The sequence below is a fragment of the Prinia subflava genome, chromosome 1 (genome assembly GCF_021018805.1).
Source record: "Prinia subflava isolate CZ2003 ecotype Zambia chromosome 1, Cam_Psub_1.2, whole genome shotgun sequence".
Classification (NCBI taxonomy): domain Eukaryota; kingdom Metazoa; phylum Chordata; class Aves; order Passeriformes; family Cisticolidae; genus Prinia; species Prinia subflava.
In genome coordinates this window covers 87,914,337-87,934,626 of record NC_086247.1, presented here as the reverse complement: position 1 = coordinate 87,934,626, position 20,290 = coordinate 87,914,337, and the positions used below count along the sequence as shown (strand labels likewise).

The 20,290-nt window shown below is 38.7% G+C and overlaps 1 protein-coding gene across 1 annotated transcript in view; it reads left to right on the top strand.

The window, feature by feature from the left end:
• LOC134552961 (uncharacterized) overlaps window positions 1-20,290 on the top strand; it is a 98,409-nt gene that overhangs the window by 32,667 nt on the left and 45,452 nt on the right. The window contains exons 4-6 of the mRNA XM_063402195.1: window positions 10,731-10,949; window positions 12,788-13,040; window positions 16,472-16,635. Of these exons, the coding sequence (XP_063258265.1) occupies window positions 10,731-10,949; window positions 12,788-13,040; window positions 16,472-16,635 (636 nt within the window). The remainder of the gene's footprint in view (window positions 1-10,730; window positions 10,950-12,787; window positions 13,041-16,471; window positions 16,636-20,290) is intronic.

Here is a 20,290-nt window from a genome sequence, read left to right as displayed (position 1 = left end):
ACTGTTGTTTATCAGAGACATAATAACAAGCCTTTTGTTCTGCCCAAATGCATTATTCTTCTCTTTTGGAAGCTTTGGTCTAATGTCTCCTGAACACTGGAGTTTATTTCTTAGCCAGGTATCTTAGGAAGGCAAAGTGTATGCAGTAAGGCTGTCTCTAAGTCTCCCTAGTAACTTCTGAACCTGTTGGCCAAGAGGGGTAGAAGCAAAGTGCCTCAGTTGCTGCCTCCACAGAGAGAAACAGTCCCAACCTACTAGAAAATCAGCTCCCTTGTTCCTGAAAATCCTTTTTTTACGAGTGAAGTTTCAGAAGTGAGAGTCTTTTAGATGTTTTCTTTTTAGAGATTGTACATGGGGGGTGATAAGTGGTGTGGTATACTTTATGTTTGAACTGAAGGAACAAGCTTGTTGACGTCTCTAAAGTGAGTGTCCCTTCTTTACTCTTCAGCAAATCTGCTGGTTGGGGTTGTCAAGTCCAGAACATTCTAGTGCCCATGAAATATTTGATTATTTTCTTTTATAAATGCTTCTCTTTGTTCTTTTTTGGTCTGATGAAATTGCATTACCTAGGAGCCATATCAAAACCTCTTTGAAACTGCAAAGATCCACATGGATGTTGATTAGGTATCTATTTTTACAAGTCAGATTTTATTCTTAAAGGAATCTGTCTTTTCTATATCTTAACTTTCTTTTCTCTATTAGATAAAGCTTTTTCTGGTGGTGTTGATGTCTTGGGCCAGCACATTATGCTATCTCTCTCTCCTCTCTCTCGATACACAAATGTAGCTGGTTTTTTTTCTGGTTTTTTTTTTTTTTTATTATGTAGGTCTAGTGTCCTTTCATCCAGTATCCTTTACATGCATCCTTTGCTTCTTGTTATTCTCTGATACTGTTATTTCTCATGGTGACACTGTTTTGTGTTCTGGCACGAGCTGGAGTCAGTCACATCTGTGCTAGGAGTTCTGAATGTGTCTGAGAGGAAATGCACCCAAAGGAAAACATAGACCCAGAGCGCATTTTTATCAAAGGCACACAGAAAAATAATAATGAGATTATTATATTGCATTTTTGTTGTTGGAAAACAACATTTCTAACTGAAAAAGAATGGCATCTGCCTCATTTGAGCTTGATTTGTTGGTTTTGGGGTTTTTTTTAATGCTTTTAGAGATGTGTATTATTATGGTGCTGTGCTGTAATTAGGAGAAAGTTTTAGGATTTCTTAGCATCAGGCAGAAAGCTTTGCTTCTCATAGCAAATGTCCCTTTTGGGAAGGAAGTTTCAGATGGAGAGCATTTCAGTGGATCAATAGATGACACCAAGAGAAAAGGAAGCTGGCATTTGTCTTGCCGTGTCTTACATGCAGCTATGGGCTATAGAGGAAAGTATGTTATCTAGAGATTGCCTCTGATAAGGGGATATCCTTCAAACTCCCAGTGCAGCTAGCAATCACACATTGATTTTTGAGAAACAAGCTGTAGCAATTTTTAAATTTCTGTTTTATACTGTGTAACCAGAGGAATAAAGCTATATCTTCACACTGAAGGAAAACTCGTGAAATTTCTTTCCAAAAGCAGCCAGGCAGCCTATTATATGACAGGCTACCTGAACACCTCAAACACAGCTGGTACCCATTGTGTCATACAGTATAACAAGTGGGAAGGAGAGCACTGCACAAGGAATTACACATTTTTCCTTCTTTCTTTTTCTTTCTTCCTTTTTCTTTCTCTATTTTTCTTTTCTCAAAGGCGGAAGACCTGATTTCTGTAAACAACCCCCTAAAGGTACTCCCCCACCAATAACAGCCCCCTGTAAAATGGATAAGGTTCTCATTATGTATCCTCCATGTCTTGATCATAATTTCTTATCATGGTTGACATTCTGGTCCAGTTATATCAGGTACATTCTGTGTAAGTCCTTTAGAAGACCGGGATAAAACCCTGCTGAATGCAGGATCATTTTGCCTTGGGCAGAGAGTTAGTCAAAGTGCACATAGTTCAAGGTGGATTTCTAGTCAGATTCTGCAGTACTGGGACATTCTGAAAGAAGTATTTTTGAATTGAACATAGCTCAGAAGGAATTAAATTAGTTCTTTAATGCTTGGTTTTTCTCCAGAGCCATCAACACAAATTACTTTCTAAAATAGGCAGCAAATATAATAACACAGCATTAAACTGAAAAGAAAAAGTTAATACCGTTATTACGTGATGCATTTTGTTTCACTAAATTGTATGGATAATTTCCACCATAATTTCAGTGGTGTTTACAAAGAACCCTTCAAAATATTTCAGTTTAACATTTCCTATGACTGTGTTTTTCATAATGTAATTGAATTTAAGGTATCTGTACAGTACCTCAGTTTTCTGAGATAACTGTTTAATGGTGTTTTTTTCTGAGATAACTGTTAAATGGTATTTTAAGTATAATAGTGTCCTAGAGTATTCTGCACATGCACATAAGTCCTTTTTTAAGGCTCTTAAAGATTTAATTAAGCTGGCCTAACAGGTTTACTTCTTTGAGAAAACATGTTGTATTAAAACAAAAACATTTTTTAATATGCTGTGTAATAGCATCAGTCATCTGCACAACCCTGAGATTGTTCTCTTTCATCAAACTGTGCAGAAGATTTCTTCCAAAATTGTTATAGCTATATTTGGAAAATGTATGCCTCATAAATACTCTAAACATTGCAAGCAATTTTCTGTTTGTGAGATTTCTTTTTTTAATGTATTACATTTTGTTGTAGTTTTGTGAATTGCCTTGTCTGGCCATGTTTAAATCTACAGGGATTTGTTTTTAACTGTATTCTAATTGGTGTTACCTGGGTCACGTCATACTTCATTCTCTTCATGGAGGCTATTCCTGAGTCAAACACTTCTGTTCATGGACACGTTGCTGCACAAAATAATAAAGATCAAAAAAGCTCTAATTGATATAGAGTAAAAAAATAATTTCCAATGTCAAGATTTCTCTAAATACATGTTTCACTGTTCCCACAGACCCCAGCCATTTTTATTCTGCCTAGCTCTTCCTTGTAAATTTGCAATGAAAAGGAAAAGGTCATTTTTGTCAGGTCAGTACAGAAGCTCCTGGAGATCTGACTGTAATAACACTATTGGTATTTTAGAAGCATTTTTATGCACAAGCTTACACGTATAAATTAACTTTTTTCTTTTTATTTTTTTTTAATCTTTACACCCACCTATTCCTATGGTGCATATTATAAATCTGCAAAAGAACTGAATGGTGTATTTGGTTTAACAACTGACATCCTATCTCCAGCGCTTACACATACATACAATTTTTTTGTGGCAAGGGAAGCAATGCATGCAGGAATTCAGTTGTTGTTTCATCCTGTTGTTGTGAACACCAGACAGAAGTCAAAGGGCTTTGACTCATGGCTTGTCTGTGCTTGTGTAAGATGAAGTTTCATCTCTGTGTGGCCAGACCTTCAGAAAGAAGGTTTTCCTGAAATGGAAGATCATGGTGTGCTGTGTGTCTTCTGTCTGCTCTGCCCACAGCAGCCCCGAGTCTGTTGATTCTCACTGAAAGAAGGTGGCTGTTTCTCTCCAGCTGTACAGGCCCGTGCTCCTAGCGTGATGTTGCTGCTAATTAAGTACAGGATGGAAAAGATCAAAGCTGAGCCTTTCCCTCCCCATAAGTTTTTTTTTTTTTGTTGTTTGTTTGGTTTTTTTTTTTTTTTAATCCATAAGGCTGTGTCTTATTTTGACATTTCATCTCTCTCTGCTACAATGTTTTTTGGTAATCTCACCTGTTTGCTTGGTGGAGTTTCAACTAGTGCTGGATTGCCATTTTAATTTGGCAACTTCAGAGTCTTGTTTCCCAGTGGCCTGCCAGCTAAATTGGTGTGTTACAGATGAATGCACAGCTCACAGATGGTGTTTGAGTGTTTAGTGGCTCTCAGAAGTAGATATGTATTTGGTCAGGAGGAAGATTGCATTTTTCCTCCAGACAGAGCAAATGTCCTTGGGGATGTTTTCTGTGTCAAAGTAGAAAACAGTTCCACACATCAGGTACAGGGGACTCTCCTAGCTTAGGCACAAGTACTGCCTACAAATGTATTTCTTTTCTTCTGGAGAGGGCACAATGCCCCTATTAATATAAACAAGAAGTTTTAAATCTTGATTCTCCTGAATGTCTATAGACATTTTAAGTCTAACATTTCACTTCCTGTAGTTTTCCATTTCTTTTTTAAGAAAGAGGATAAGTTTGAATGTGATGCTGTAAACTTCTTCTACAAGTCCTAAATGCTGTTTTATTGCTCATGCACAAGATTGAGCATTCAGAATTACTTACTGGGTGAACAGATTCACAGATAGTGCTGTTTCTTTTGAGATCTATGCCTCCTCTGACATCTTGCATCCTCCCCTGTGTGTTTTGTGCTTTTTTCTCATTCATTCATTGTCATCTTATTTACTTAAAGCAGTCAGAGGGCAATAAGTAGGGGAGGAGTTACATGCTTTCTTTTGCTTCTTGACTGGCCTAGTCATGTCATGAGGATGAATAACAGAGGTTGTCTAGTGCCTTTTGTTCCTTTCTAGAATGAAATAAAAACCAGAGCTGCTTAAAAGTTCTGAAAGCTGCACTCGAGTTTCCTCACTTCATGTTTGTACCCATCCAGAGCTGGAAGGAGCCAGACTGGAATATTTTAACAAAGTCTGTTCTTGTAAGATTTCCAGAATGTTTTGCCAAGCCACTAAGCTCTTGAAAATGCAGTTAAGCATGAAATAGGCAAAGTTTTAGTCGCCTACCTCAACTGCAGCCATGATGATGATAATTTGGTTTTTTGTCATTTTTGCTTTGTCATTGTCAGATGCTGCTCAAAGCTGAAATATGCAAAGTTTTGCCAGCTCTCTACAAGGAGCCACACTGTCCTCCAGCACTATTGCCACTTTGCTTAAATTTGTGATTCTTTCTTTCTCCAATGCGTTCTTCCCCAGCTGGGTAAGAAATCTCTTCTTGTGAATGTCTCAGTTAATTCCCTCAGGAAATTCTTAGTTCGCTAAAGTCAGGAGATGGGCTTCTCTGTCAGCCTAACACTGTTGGGTAAAGGTTCTGCTGAGGACATGAATCTGCTGCTCTTTGCCAATTTTTTGTTGTCATAAACTCTTTTATGAGTTTACTCTGTCTGTCCACCATCTACAAGCTAACACAGTTATATCCAGAGGAATATGAAGCTGTCAGCACTTTCTTCCCATCCTCTTTATTGAATATTTCTTGGTCCACTGACCCAGAGTGTCCCCTCTCCCAGTACAGAAGAGCATAGTGGTTCCTCCAAGGCTGCAGCTGTGCCAGCACATAACCCCTTGAGTATGTTGTGGGAAAAGTTCAGCTGCTGTGTTTGTTCTGGCTCTGGGCTATGCATATCATGCAAACACACCTAAGCTGTAGCTGATCCAGAGTTTACTGCTTGCTGGCCATCTCCCATCAGCTGGCACATCCTGGACCTTGGAAGGAGAGCATCCACCATCAGCCTTCTCCTCCTTCCCAGCTTGGTGGGGCAGCATGATGTGTCTACAGGTGCAGTCATGTACCCGGGTCATATTCTTTGCAATTAATGAAAACAGTTATTGCAGTTATCGGATTATTCTTTTTTCATCTTTTGCACAAATGCTTAATTCCTAAAAGCTCTGCTTTTGGACTTTGGATTTTGCTTCTGGCAGTTTCTTTTTCCCACCACAGCTGCACCTAAAAAATGAACGTGCCATGATTTCCAGCATGTTTTCTGTATGATGACTGTGGGTTTTTCAGTAAATGGTAGGTCAAATTCTACTGAGAGCATTTGTATCTTGGGGAACTACCTAATGTCCCCTTGGGTCTTTTGTCACTTCTCTCACAGCAGATAGCCCCTAGGCAGCCCTTGTAACTGCTTGTGATACCTGCTTCCTTGGTTGCTTGCAAACTGAAGAACATGAAGCATAAGTGTGTCCTGGAAAGAGCTAGGAAAAAACAGTGCCTCCATCGCTGGCAAATGCTCTCCCTGGTTATATTCACTTTGCATGCAAATAAACAAAAAAGTAATATTTTATGAGGAATCCAGTGGATGGAATAATGGACTGTAACTCAGCAGAGCTCGGTTCGCAGCTCTGCCGTTGGCTTATTGGGCAAAGTTATTTGTGTCATCATCATAGAGCCTGGGATAAAGACAATTTCTTTGTAATGCAATACAAGCCTCAAAAAGGAAAAATATTATGCAGAGGGAATAATAATAAAATCCTTCTAACAATAACAAAATTATATGTTTTATATATACGTTTATGTTGCGCGTAGTGGAATGGACCAAATTCTCTTCTGACTCCTGATTCATCAGTGGTGCTTTGAACTGGTTTCCATTTGGAGGGTTACATGTATTAGTGTACTAATTTTATGTGCCTTCACAGACAGGTGATCTGAAAGTGATAACATTTCAGTATAGTAACACTGGGCAGCATTTCCTACATCTTCATTTCTGTTGATAAGCCACAAAGGACTTAACTACCTACCATTTAGGGTGGTGGTGGGGAGGGGTTTTTTTAATCTGTGAACTAGATAAATGTGTTGCACTGACTCTTGGACTGTAAGGAAGGACTGTGTATGATTCCGTGAAGGTAATTTGCATAAAATAAATTGTGCCTGCGTTTGCTCTTTAAATCTTCTTGGTCTGGATGGGTGAGAAAGAAACATTTATTTTACCTTATTTTACACAATGTAAATAATAGATACATTCAGGATAGATCCTGAATACCTCAGCTGGTGAGCACCAGTGTAGCTCTGGAGTAAGCAGGGTTACATCAGCTGAGGATCTACCCTGCCATCAGTTCTAAGTGCCAGCCTTGCAGTGCATCATACAAATGTTCACCATAGTTTGTCAGCAACAAAGCTGTCACCCAACAGTACACACTGCCTTCTATCAGCCATTACTTTTCTGTCATCATCATCAAGTGCAGCTTAAGAGAATCTGTGCATCGTTTCTTTCCTTCTGAACAATTTCCATAGAAATAATTGACCTGCTTTTATGGTAATTTGGTCTCTGCTGTTTGTTACTGCAGCATTTCCCAAGGAAAAATGCAAAACTAATGCCCTAGAACAAAAACATTCAGCCAAATTACTTACCAGTAATCCAAGGAATCATGGATAAATCCATTGCTCAAGTGGCTTCTCATTTGGAACTTTATATAGTTTTCACCCAACAGTTAAGGTTTGGGGTTTTTGTGGGTGGGGGAGTTGTTTTGTTTTTGAAAGGTAGTACTCAAGTTCTCTGCCCTACAGTAAATTTATATAAATCTCTTCTGAAAACTGTATCTGCCAGCACTGTTACTCCACCCGCAAGCTTTTACTACTAATACCAGCTAAAAATATTTAAAGGGACTGCTTCCACTTGTTTGGTGCATTTCATTTAATGTTTCTGCCTCTTCCTTTCTTCATTTTTCAAAAAAGTCAATAAGAGAGGTCATTTAAAGGCTAGTGTTTTGAAGTGGCAACCAGTAAACAGCCTTACAGCATGATTAATGACTACTCAGGAGCAGTTTCCTGAAACTCACAAGTAAGTTGGGGCCAACTGAATTTCTTTTAAAGTAAATGACGATATTCCAGTTATGGGCTGGGACTTTCACTGGCTCACTGTATAGACTACATTTTCCACCAGTTTCTACCACTGGCTGATGGTGCTCATGTCAAGGTGTTATACAGTCACAGGAAGGTGTAACCTAGCACAGAAGTGACATTCAGGATCTGGACTTCCAAGAAGTTAAACCATAAAGTGCTAAATTTCTATTTAAGAGTGAGAAATTGTGATCAAGGCCTTTGATGAAAATCATGAAGTCTTAAAAAGGATAATTGCTGTTACAAAAATATAAAAAAATATTGTTTGATTCTACCCAAGGGACATATTTTTGTTGATTTCTTTGACTTCCAACAAGCTTGGGCTTCTGTGGAGTTTCTGGGCTGCTATTGCTTTTTTCAGAGGAAAGGTGCAGCTAAGGAAAGACATCATAGATGCTGCTCTGGTGGTTTAAGCAGGGTCATTCTGTGGAAGGCTTTTGGGCTTGGTAAGTGAGCACATTCTCAATTTTTCTATTTTCATATAGGTTTGTTGAGCAGATGGATTCCCCTGGCTGACAGAGCCAGCATCTCAGCAGGGATGACACAGCTCACAGGGGAAGACATCAGCTCTCTTTTCACCTCTTGAAAGTGGGAGTAGTGTGTGGACAATGGAGTGGTGGAAGCACATATTGAATATTTTCATTGCTGCCTAAACCTTAGGGAAGTTCCATAGCCACCCTTTGTCCCTTTGTATGGTGTGCTCCCACTGCGTACAGAAGCAGCTTCCACACAGTGAGTGACAGAGCTGGGATAAGTGTGTTCATGGAGCCCCTGTGAAAGGACTGATGGCTCTGATTACTCACCTTCCTAACCCAGTGTTTTGGTCACCAAGGTTTTTCGTTATTTCTGGAGCTCCAGGACTGCTGCGAATGAAGGAGGACTGAGTATTTTCAGTGCTCTGAGCTGTGCTCTCCTTCTCTGTTTGTGTGTTGGGTTGGAGGAAGGATTTTTGTTCTTGAAACGTTTTACAGGTGGTCCATTGAATATTTCACTCTGGTGTTGCTTATTTGGAGGTAGCTTCAATAGTAAATTGAGACTAAATGACCAAGTAGTAGATGATCCTTACATAAAATGAAGTGTTGAGCTAAATCCAGATTTTGTTTTTGAAATATACGTGGTTACTCGTGCTCTTGGCACAGAGATGAAGATTGGCAGTGATCCCTGTAGGATGTGGATTTCTGACATGGGTGAGGCTGGGTGGAACATCTAAATGACTGTACTTGTTTGATGAAGGATGAGATGAGTATTATGAACTAAGATAGTATTATTTTTCTTTTTCTTTTTTTTTTTTCACAAATAAACTCTTTGGTCTAACTAAAATACAGTGTGGTTAATCCTGCCCTATTAACTTTTCTCAAAGAATGAATGCTCTAAGAGTGAATCTTGATGGAAGCTATTAAGGATGACAAAAGTTTCTTTATATGAAAGGAAGTGTAGTGCAATCTAGCTGCAGAGTTCAGAACATTAAGAATTCCACAGTTATTGTAGTATAATACCACAGTCAATTATATTTCTTATTTTACATTTTTCTTTGTCTCTTTCTCACACAAGCCTAGACTATGAATTCATAATGTTACTGAAATGCATTGTGATGTTCCTGTAGGCTGCTGTGGGAAAATAATACAACATGAGGAAGGTCATTCATGATGTGGCCTTGTCTCTAAAGTAGAACTTTGTGACTGATTAGGACATAAGCAAAATGGACTACAATAACTTGAAAAAAACCTTCCAAATCCCTGACAGATCAACCTACAGTCACTGCAAGAATCAACTTTCTCACCCCAACAGATCTTTCTGTGAGGTTTATTTATTTGTATTTGAGGCCTTTAGTAACCCAAACCCTATTTTTTGGTTCTGTGCCCCTGAAAACTTCTCATCCTCTCCTTCCCCAGCCATATTGCTAAAGCCTGAACTTCTCAGGAGCAAAGGGGCTGGCTGACAGCTTGCCATCTCCTCCACAAGTGTCCTGCTCAACACTGAGGATCAGGAGTAACATGATGCCAAGGCTGGTCTCAAAATCCAGCCTCAGGCTGACAAGTTTGAGGGGTTTGTTTTTCCTTCTTATTCAAACCTAGACTAAATGCAGAAATCTTTTAAGTTTCTTCTCTATTGCAAGTCACAGTTCTCTTTGTAACTGCTGGAGAAAGAATTGTTCACAGTTACTTAGGAAATATGTGTAGACAGGAAAGTTCTTGAAAAGAGCACAAAATATGGTGCAAGTATGTCCATCTCTTCTTCAGTCACATGCTACACTTTAAAAAGCCATCATGTTTTCTTCCACAAAAAGACCTTTATATTTCTGAACTTTCAGAAGCCTTAATCAACATAAATAACAGTTTGAACATGATGACATCATATTGATTCCTAGAATTGTGCATCTCAGCTGCTTAGTCATTTAAATCAATGGAAATAATCATAGCAGATAGAAATTTCAAAAGGTCAAAGAAACTACTGTCTTTTCAGCTTTGAATCAGCTGAGAGAATCCACTTTGTGGGAAACATAATGCCAAAGATGCATCTCGGCATCTCATTTCCTTCCTCCACATCTTTTGAAGCACTACAGTAATTAGCTTAAAGGGAAAATCACACCACATTCAGTAGCAGAATCCTTTACAGTGCAAGCTCCTTTCTGTTTTCTCTTTTACTCAAAACTAAAGAGGAGTTTTAGCCCACATTGTGTCCTGAAATATTTGCCTGAAGTACTCTTACCCAAATGCCAAAAAGCTGTTTCCAGGCTTTCAGTAAAATTAATACTTTTCAGTACAAATATGACAAGTTCTTTTACCATTTTCTCAGAAGGAAAATAAGTTATAAAGTGTTCCTCAGAGAACAATTTGTGAGAAAAATTAAAATCAAAATCAAAGCAAAAGGCTTTTAAAAACTTAATTTTAAGTGTGAATTTTGTCTTTATAAAAGTGGCGGCGCGATTTCTGGGAGGAAGCCACTGCTCACCTAGACTGCCATGGATAAAACTTTTTTCTTTTTAAATGTCAGATGCATTGTTTAGTCAAAAGTTGTGGTCAGAACCTGTGCTACATTATCTGTACAGCAGGATTCTGCAGTCTTTTAGCAACTGCTGTTTCATTTAAGCTGACTGAACTGCTCTTGGTTTTGTTTCCCTGTATTTCTAGCTGCCGTTCTGCTGCTGACGTGAAGCTGTGCGGGCAGGTTCTCGAGCGTTTCCATTTCGTGGTGTGCACGGCCTTGTCGGAGCTGGGAGCCGCGCGCTGGCGCTCCAGGGACTTCTGGCTGCTTGCGCTGCTGGTAGTTCTGCTTTGGTTCCTGAGACTTTACCTGCATTATTTGAGCCAGTGGCTCTTCCTTTGGACCATCTCAGTTCCTGTTACTAAGTAAGTCCTGGCTACCCTCTTTTCTCTGGAGGGATATTTCTTCAAACAGATTGATTCAAAGTGGGTCCTTTGCACTATGAAGAGAATTGATGGCTTAGACTCATGCTGAGAGCTCAACATGCAAGCTCTGATAGGAGCCCCTGCAGAAATTGAGAACAAAGACTGCATCCAGAGTCCAGTGATCTCATATGTGCATATCAGGTGAAGGTGTTAGTAATGTAAACTTTAAACCTAGAACCTGACATGTCTATTTGTGTATCTTGTGTCATGCCTACCTCTCTCCGATCGGAGATACTCAGCAGGTTATGTGTCTTCCAGAAGAATAATTTATCATTTTGGATAAAGTGTTTCAAAATGCCTAAGGAGTGCACAAAACTGAAGAAGCATTTAAATCATATTTCATGCTACCCAAGTGATCTATGAGTAAAATACTTATAAGAATTTAACTTTGATAAATCAGTTTTACTGTGAGTACTGCAATGAGTTGACATATTTTAACTGTATAATACATTTGCTTTAGCTCAGGAATTAGACCTCTCTAGAGTGTTGCAGCAAAATCATCGCTTGTCATTACCTGGCATGAAAAAACCCAAAGATGGAGTACAAGTCCACTAGGTGATGGATATTTGACTCTGTTCATATTTCTGTGTGGTAGAGAAGGGTTTTATAGAGCAAAAAGTTTCCATCATGCTTAGGAAAGGAAATTTTTCTCTGATAGAAACATTTTTCTCTTTTATTCACCTTAAAGCATTACAGAAATCTGAATCAGTTAGTACCAGACAGTAACATGCAACTCTCCGACCTATGTCTGGTGTGGTAGTGGTATTGATTATTGGCTGAAATTTGAACAGGGTGTCTGAGCAGGCTCTGGACAGTGCTGGGTATTGTTAAGGTGGTCTTCTAGAGCTTAATGCAAAGCCAGCCATCTCTCACTTCTGGCCTTGCACAGCCCCTGTCAACTTAGCCAGCTGGCGCTAAAACTTCTGGGAGGCCAAGCATCGAGAGTCTGTGAAAACAAAGGAAAATCAACAGAAGGAAGCAATGCATGAGAGAGTGGTGGTCATGTTCAAAGCCACTAATCACAGCTGTCCCAGGCAGTCAGCTAGATAAAGGATAATGGTCTCAAGCCAAAACGCCCTGGATCAGCATCCCAGTCTGTAACTGTGTGCCCGAACAATGAGACTCAGCCGAGCTCTCTCTAGTCCTACCAAATGCAGTGGTATCACTCACAAGTAGTGAACAGAGTGAGAATCAAACCACTTCACCTTTAGTTAGGAGCAGAATTTAAGCCATTTCAATAGGATTGAAATTTTTGCCTCAAATTTCATCATCTGTGTAGCTCACAATGCCGTGCTGTTCCTGTCTCTTACAGTGCCAGCAAACTTGCTCGTTGTATGAGCTTTGCAAATCCCACCATCTCATGGTCGCAAGAGGGACATTTCCAATCACTTTAGGCATGCTAACAGCTGTGTCTTCCATGACACATTTTCTGCTTTGTGCAGTGCCCAAAGGTGCTGCTGTGCAGAGATGGGTGAGCTCCTGGGGCCTGTGCTCTTCTTGGTGCATCTGGGAGGTGATACCTCCCAACAGCCTTTCCTGCACGAGCCCCAGGGCCTGGGTGTGCACCCAGTGAAATGGAAGTCAGGGGGCATCCAAGTGTGCAGAGGCAGGAGGAAGAGGAGAAAATTTTACTTTTTTGAGTAGCTTCATGCAGTTTTTGGTCAGAGAGTTGTGACCTAGGTAGGGATGCAACTTTACAACGCAAGATGCATGAATCTACCTTCTTTCCATGCCTTCTCAGGAGCACAGACAAACGCTCTGCTTTTGCTTGTTTACAGATTCCAGCTCTTCCCTCACACTGTGGAACTGTGCTACCAGAACTCCTTGCTGCACACCAGTGAAGAGTTGGCCATGGTTGTGGTGGGACCCCTAACCTTGAACGCAGTGTTGCTTCTCATGATCCTGATCAGATGGGGCTGTCAGCAGCTGTCTGACTCATTCCCTTCCTTCTTGTCAAAATTTATCATAGCTATGGGACTATGGACGGTTCTAGACCCCTTGGCAGTGTTTGTAGTGGATTCATTCCTGGGGGTGAGTCACTTAAAATAACTTGGACATGAGAACTTGACGTAGAAGTTTGTTTTATTCAGTGAATCACTGAAAGATATGAAATTCCACCCCTGGCAATGGAACATGAAAGTTAAAAAGAAACTCAATAATAATGTTATATATTACCTTTTTATTAACAAAATTCCCATCTAATGGAGTCACTGTGTTTCTACATAAAATTAAGAGCACTATACAAGCCATATTTGGAGATAAGAAAGTAAATCCACTGCTGGAGTGATTGCATCTGCTTTGAAAAGAATTACTGCAATTTTTGACGTTAATGGGGATGGTTAAATGAGCAATCATGATTATTAACACTTCAGGTTTTTCTAAGCATCAAAACAAACAAAATGAAAAAAATAGAGGTTATCATGCACTTCTCTGACAATCAAGGCCGTTAATGCAATTTACTGGCACACCTAAAAAGACTTGTGAGATCGAAAGACAGACGTCTTTCAGGAGAGAGTTTCATCAGATGTAAAAACAGGAGAGCAAAGTTCCCAACTCTATCTGTGCCTGCGTATGGGCTGTGTAGCCCAGCTGTACTTGGGTGGCTGCAGATTTCTATCACACGTGAGATAATTCCCCGTATCCCAGAGCACTTATTTCAAATTTGGGTCTCACTGTCTGTGTGACACAGGCTCCTTTCAACGGCTGCAGTATGCTGAGAGCTTTTCTGGGGTTGTGGTGTTATTCCTCTTCTGCTCTTGCTGGCCTTTCAAAGTCATTCATATTTCTGTTGCTCACTCCAGATCGAGCACTAATTCACAGGTCTTGTTGTGGATCAGGTTTTCTTAGGTGTCTTGGTCCTTTGTTGCCTAACCTGTGCTCTGCAGGTGATTTTTCACTCTCTATACATTGTTTTCCATTGCAGAAGTTTTGAAAATTAATATTCAGCTCTTCAAGAAATTAGTTGGATCTCACTTGAGAGGTAATTGCAATACTTTAAGCACATGGCAACACTCTCTAGTTTTCACTTGGGCAGCCTGCATTTATTTAATTATTTTTAAATTTCATGATGTAAAATATGCACAGAACTGAACTTTAATTATAAATTATTTTGATTAAGATTTTTTTTCCTAAAAGAAAAAGCTGTATTTCCTCAATAACCAAAGTAGGAATACTGAAATGTTTAAATGGATTTTTTCTCCCCTCTAATGCTGGGGTATTCATAAAAAGTGGAAGAGAGGATGAGGTCTGCCTTATCTTGCCCACACTTGCATTGAGAAAATCGTTGCCATTGACTTCAGTGGAATTGTGCTCAGTTCTACACAGACTGGATTACTTATCAATTTCAAATAGTACTTGGTCAGGGGGAAACGTGAGATACAAGTAAAGTAACTTAGTTTTTCATTAAAGTGTTAAAAATGTACTCACTTCTCTGTACTTCATATTGAAAATTTGGCAGTATTACCCACCAAGATTATCTTTGGTAGAAACTCATTTGTTCAAATATTACACAATATACTGTATGTATCCTTTCCAAAATGAAACTGTATCTCTTACATGTGTTTTCATTATTGCATTTGTAATTTTTTTTTCTCTTGGCATTCTTTCAGCAGCTATTTCAGATTTGCTTGCCAATCTATTTTAGATCAAGCCTTTTTAGAATATTGTGTTGTGGTAATATGAGTTATTTTAGTGCTAGAATGTATTTTAGTATTCAAAATGGCCTTAATACTTATGAAAGATGACAGATAGCCCTGGAGACAAAGGTTTCTGAGTTTACTAACTAATGTTTTCCATTGTTAAGGAAAGGCTAGAGAGTAGTTGCATATTTGGGGGGGTTTCAAGTCATAGTCCAAAATGCTGTGTCAAATGTGTTATATCAGATTTGATTTACTGTCAGCTTGTAGAAGGATATTCCAGGGATAAGAAACATTCCTATGCAGTTCAAGTTCCAGTTCTGTCAGAGCTTTCCTGGGACCTCACTCACTTTGTCTGTAGCTTCCAAAAATAGTAACAACTCTTTGGCCACATGGATGTGTGCCATTATGAAAAACAGGAGACACTGCAAAAGGCTCACATGACCACCACATGGGGTGGTGTGATAAGTACCTGAGAGAGATGTTGACAAATGTTATTTGGGCTATTTAAAATAAAGACATCTTTCTTGGATCATGTCTTTGAGGACCACAGAAGGTATACGGACTGACAAAGTATTTTTGTTGGAAAAAAGGGATAGAAAAGTAAAGTTTTCCCACACCACCTTTGCTTTGCCAAAGAGAATTCCTTGGATAAGAGAGAAATTTATTCTTATTTGCCATTCAGACTTTTGCCTCTCTGGAGGAATGTCAGGACGTGACTGCTGTGCAGAGGATTTTCCTTAGTAGGCAGTTGCTTCAGTAAGAAAGCAGTAGCAGGAGCCAATTTTTTTTTTCTTTTTTTTTTTTTTTTTTTTTCCCCCAAGAAGAGAAGAAAGGACAGGGAGATAGAAGAGAACCAGATTTTAATTCTTTTCGAAATAAATATGGACAGATCTGAATGAGTGACTAGTCTTTACATGTCATTACCAGTCTCCTGGGACCTTCAATTTCTATGACAGAAACCTAGCAGTGTTGCAAATGGTGAACAGAGAACAAAAACATACTCAAGAATCACAGTCCTTCTACAACTGGGGTTGTAGTTGTCATTTCTTTACTATGCACATTGTTGCAAAGGTAGCCAGAAATGTGCAGACAGTTTTGACACTTTCTAAGGGTCAGTCTAGGCAAGTTACTCAGAAAGGTGCAGGTTTCTTGAAGCCTAGAGGTCACAGATCCTCTCTGAGTGATGGACACTGGGTGCTTTAGTGGTGCAGTTTCACACCCTTGCACAACGTGTCAACACAATCTCATATGGATATGGCTGTCACCATGTGACTTTAAAAAGGCAAAAGTGGAGAGAGGAATTTATTTTAGTTCTGAGCAATAGAAGAACCATGATATGTAGTTGAATTCTTCTAAATTGATCCAGCAGAGGGCAATAATATGTCAATACAGTAGCTAGTTCTTAAGAATTAGATATGAGGAGAAAAAAGATAAAAAAGGAAAATACTAGATTTTTGGAAAATAAATAATTCAATGTTATGCTTCCTCAGTTATTGCATAAAAGTGAATTTCAGCCTTCTTCCCCTGCCATTTGTCCTTATATACACTAAGAGATTTCATTTTGAGTATTTTCACTGTGACATGGGTTTTGCTCAATAAGCCACCTCTATACGGTAGATTTTAATTGTACTAAAATAAGCCAGAAAATAGTTTATTTCACATCTTGTGCTTAATTTCAAATTGTCTAGCAGACTCCTAAATTTCAGACTGGGTGCCCCACAAATTACATTTAAATCCTTATTATGCAGAGATTCATGTTCCTTTGTCTCTCTAGTCTAATCAGGTGTAATATTTTCTTATGTTGATTTTTTTTCTCCATGACAGCGATTTGGGAACAGTGTGGAGAAACCCATTGCTGATGCTGCAAAACTCTCCTGGGTGTTTCTAAGAGCAGGGGAGTCAGGAGTTCCTGGTGCCTTAATCACAGTGATGCTTTATACCATCCTGTTCATGATCTCATCAGCAGTGTTGTACCTGTATTTTTTAAGGTATGTCTCTTAATCTCATTATTCCCTTAGGAGCTTAGGTTCATGCCTCTTCTTCTTAGATAAAATAAGGTGACATCAGAAAAGATGTATCAGTGTCACACGCCCAGAGCCCAGAACTGCAGATAATTAAGGAGGGGTTTGCTCCTGCTTAACTTTTAATGCACTGGGATTGCTGGGCACAACAAGTCAGAGACAGAGACACTTGTTTCCTGAACAGGAGCACAACTGCTATCATGATTTTTCACAGATTCCAGAAGCCTCTGCTTCTTTGGCTTCAGGCAGTGGTGTCTACGTAAGGGCTTAAGCTGTAAAGTGTGTGTACCTTCATTTAGGTACTTTGGAAGATGTTGTCTTCAGCCTTACAAGAAGGGGTTTTGTGAGAAATAGGAAGAATCGCAGAAAGCCACATATGATATGAAGTGCAAAATCTCTGAGTCTGCAGTGGCTTCCAGAGCCTTACAGCCTTTTGATGATACAGGATTTTTGACTTCTTGTGATTAAGTCTTCGTGATCTGATTTAATCCAAATAATTTTTCTGTGACATTAGCCCATTTTCTAAACTCAGTTTCTCATGAAATTTGATCACCTACTTTTCTTGCCAGCTTTCTAGTAGACACCATTAGCTGTGCAGACTATAGGGGCAGGTGTGGGGCACTGAAAATTATTTAGATTGCCTAACATATTGAAGAAAAAATGTATTTTTTTTTTATTCTAGGTGAGTTGTTTATGAGGCAGTAGGAATTTTGTACTGGCTCTTGATTCACCTAGTGATGAATATTGGCCAGCACCAATAAAAAAGCCAGATGCAAAGTTAAGATGCAAGCAGGTGTAAGAACAGAAAAGCTGAGCATACACCCCCTCACCTGACTGTATCATCCCTCAGTCCCACTTCCACAAACTCTGTTGCAGCAGGCAGAAAAAGATAAATGGCAGTCTAAATTTCTTCAAAGTATTTCAGTGCTCCTACATTCCTGGGAGCTGTACACAACTCCAATGTACTGGTAGTCTAGTTAATTAGTTTTTGAGACGTTAATGCCTTCTTAATCATTGACTTAATAGTTTTGAATAGCTTCATAAGTTTTAGCTGCTGTCGTTTATTACTCAGGAAAATTAATTTAAATTAAAACATTTGTAAGGCAGGTTTTTTATGAGAATATTACCAACATCTTCATTGTCTGGGGAACAGGTGCAAGATCATCAAAGGTATCTTTCCTTCTGGATCAATTTTCCCGTAATGTTTTCCAATAAAGGGGTGGGGGAATAATGTTACTAGGGGGAAAAAAGTTGTCTTAGCACAACACATTTTAAAAATGATTCATAGCAAAATACAAAAGCAAAGGGAAGATAACAAAATCTGTTACAGTGCATAAGGTCTTTGAAGTTCTTTGCTTGATAACAAAAGGAAACATTTTGAATACTGGAGTCTGCGCAGAGTAAAGTTATATCATAAGCTTCTGCAATTATATCAGCTTTCTCTTCCTTGAACATCTACAGCCAACACCCTGGGAAACTTGGACCTAGGTATTACTCTTGAACAGCACACTGTCAGCCCAATAATGATGGAATTAAAACCTTTTAAAATGGTTTTAAGGACAACATCTCTGCATTTCATAGCACTGTTTCCTGAAGATTGACATAACAGCATTTGTTTTCAAGAGAGAATAGTATTACTGCCAAGGCAGTAGCATCCCTTTGTGTGAGTATTTCTCAGATGCCATATCTCAAATATATTCAAGTGGAATGTTGCTCAGCACAGAAAACATATATTTTTAAAAAAGTCTCCACCACATTTTTCTCTTGTAAGGTAAACCAATATAAATCTTGAGGGATACCTTCTGTGTTGTAAGATTCCAATCCACAGGGGAGACTTTGGCTGTTGGATGGAGGAGGTGGTGCTGTTTGTTGGAATTACTCAGCAGTTTGCCATTAAACTGAAGTGTTTGTCAGTGAGTACAAGAAGGAATAAGAACACTGAACCCACAAGACCACCAAAGCAGGCAGGGGAAGTCTCTGTTTCTGCCACAGCTAGGAAGCTTCATGGCAGCACTGGTGAACAGCCAGGAAGCTAATGAAATCATGGGCAAGAGTTAAGTAGCAGTAGGCATCTATTGGTGTCTTTATAAACCAAAATACCTCAATAAATCTGGTTCTTCTTGCATGTCTTGGGAGTCTGTAGTACAACTAGCATGGAGAGATACTCTAATTATGTTTTGGAACAATGAAGCAGCACTGTTCCTTTTAATTCTACTAGACATTAGAAACAGTCAGGAGTTTGTTGGTGAAATGTTTTCTGCTCTGTGAGAAAATGCAGACCCATCTGAACAAAAAGTGTCTGGTGGAAGGCGTCTGAATTTCCTGGTATTGAAACATTTTTTCAGGGAAAAGCTTCAAAAATCTTCATTTTTCAGTGTTAACAGCAAAACTGGTTTTGTATTTTAAATGGTGGTTTTCCAAAAAAGGATGAGAAAGGCTCAAGCTAAGATGTAATAAATTGTTTTCAACCACTACAATGACCCTTTAATTTCTGGTTTGTGTAATTCTTTGAAAAGCTCATTTTTTTAACCAGACTCTGGGTAGGAAATAATTTCAATGTTTTCTGTTCTTTCTGGTAGGTAAATAAATGAACTTAGAGAATATTATACCAGTTCTCATATGTCTAGAATACGTAATCTGTGTTTTGTTCTTTTTATTGTATTAGCAATAAAAATAAATATTCTCATGCTTATGACAAGGTATATTAAGGTATAAGAAGCGTGTTTTTAGTTTTCATGCCAAAGAAAAGAAATTAAAGCAGGTAACAGGAGCAGGCTGAGTACTTTTGGACAAAAGGAACAAAGCTGAAAGACAGGCTTCATGATTCTTAATTAATTCAAAGTTAATTATATTGTTTATAACCATGTGCTTAAAATCTTCATATAGAAAATGTTTATGGCAGCAAATAGACAGTAATTTAACTGCATTAAATTTTACTTAATTTGAAATAAGAATGTTGCATTAAGTGAGTTAAATAAATGGCAAGGTCTTTGTCTTGTTTAGCAAGACAAGTAGCAAGCCATTTAAATTGCTGACCTGGAATGTCAAACACAAACACCATGGAATAATATTGCTTCAGCATGAACAGAAGGTCAGAAAGTTCACCAGTTTAATTGCTAGTTTTTCAACCAAGCACAAGATAATTCTAAATTAGGAGTCAATTCTTGCAAAAATATATCTATTGTACTGCAAGAACTTCTGATGTAGATCCTGAGATTAAGAGAAAACCTTTTTTTTTTAAAGATATTGTAGAATTTGTTAAATTACTACATAGAGGGTACTAGTTATTTATTAAAAAAATCTCTTCTGTAGTGTATTTTAAGCTACTTTACTATCCTACTCTGGTTTATTTCACACTTTAGAGCATTTTCTATTATGTCTTGATAGCCAGTTTGTTTATATTTCCAGACTACCTACATCTTGATTAGATGATCTTTCACCTGTTGTTCCCTTTTGGTAAGAGAATCCAAAAATTGGATTGGACATATTGGAAACTACAGCAAGTTTAGGGCTGCAGCTTTAAAAAAAGATTGCTCAAAAAAGAAGGGTGGGGGAAAAAGTACAGGGAGAACATTTGCAGCAAAGCCTGGGATATAAATTCCTAATCTGATGTTGAGTCAGA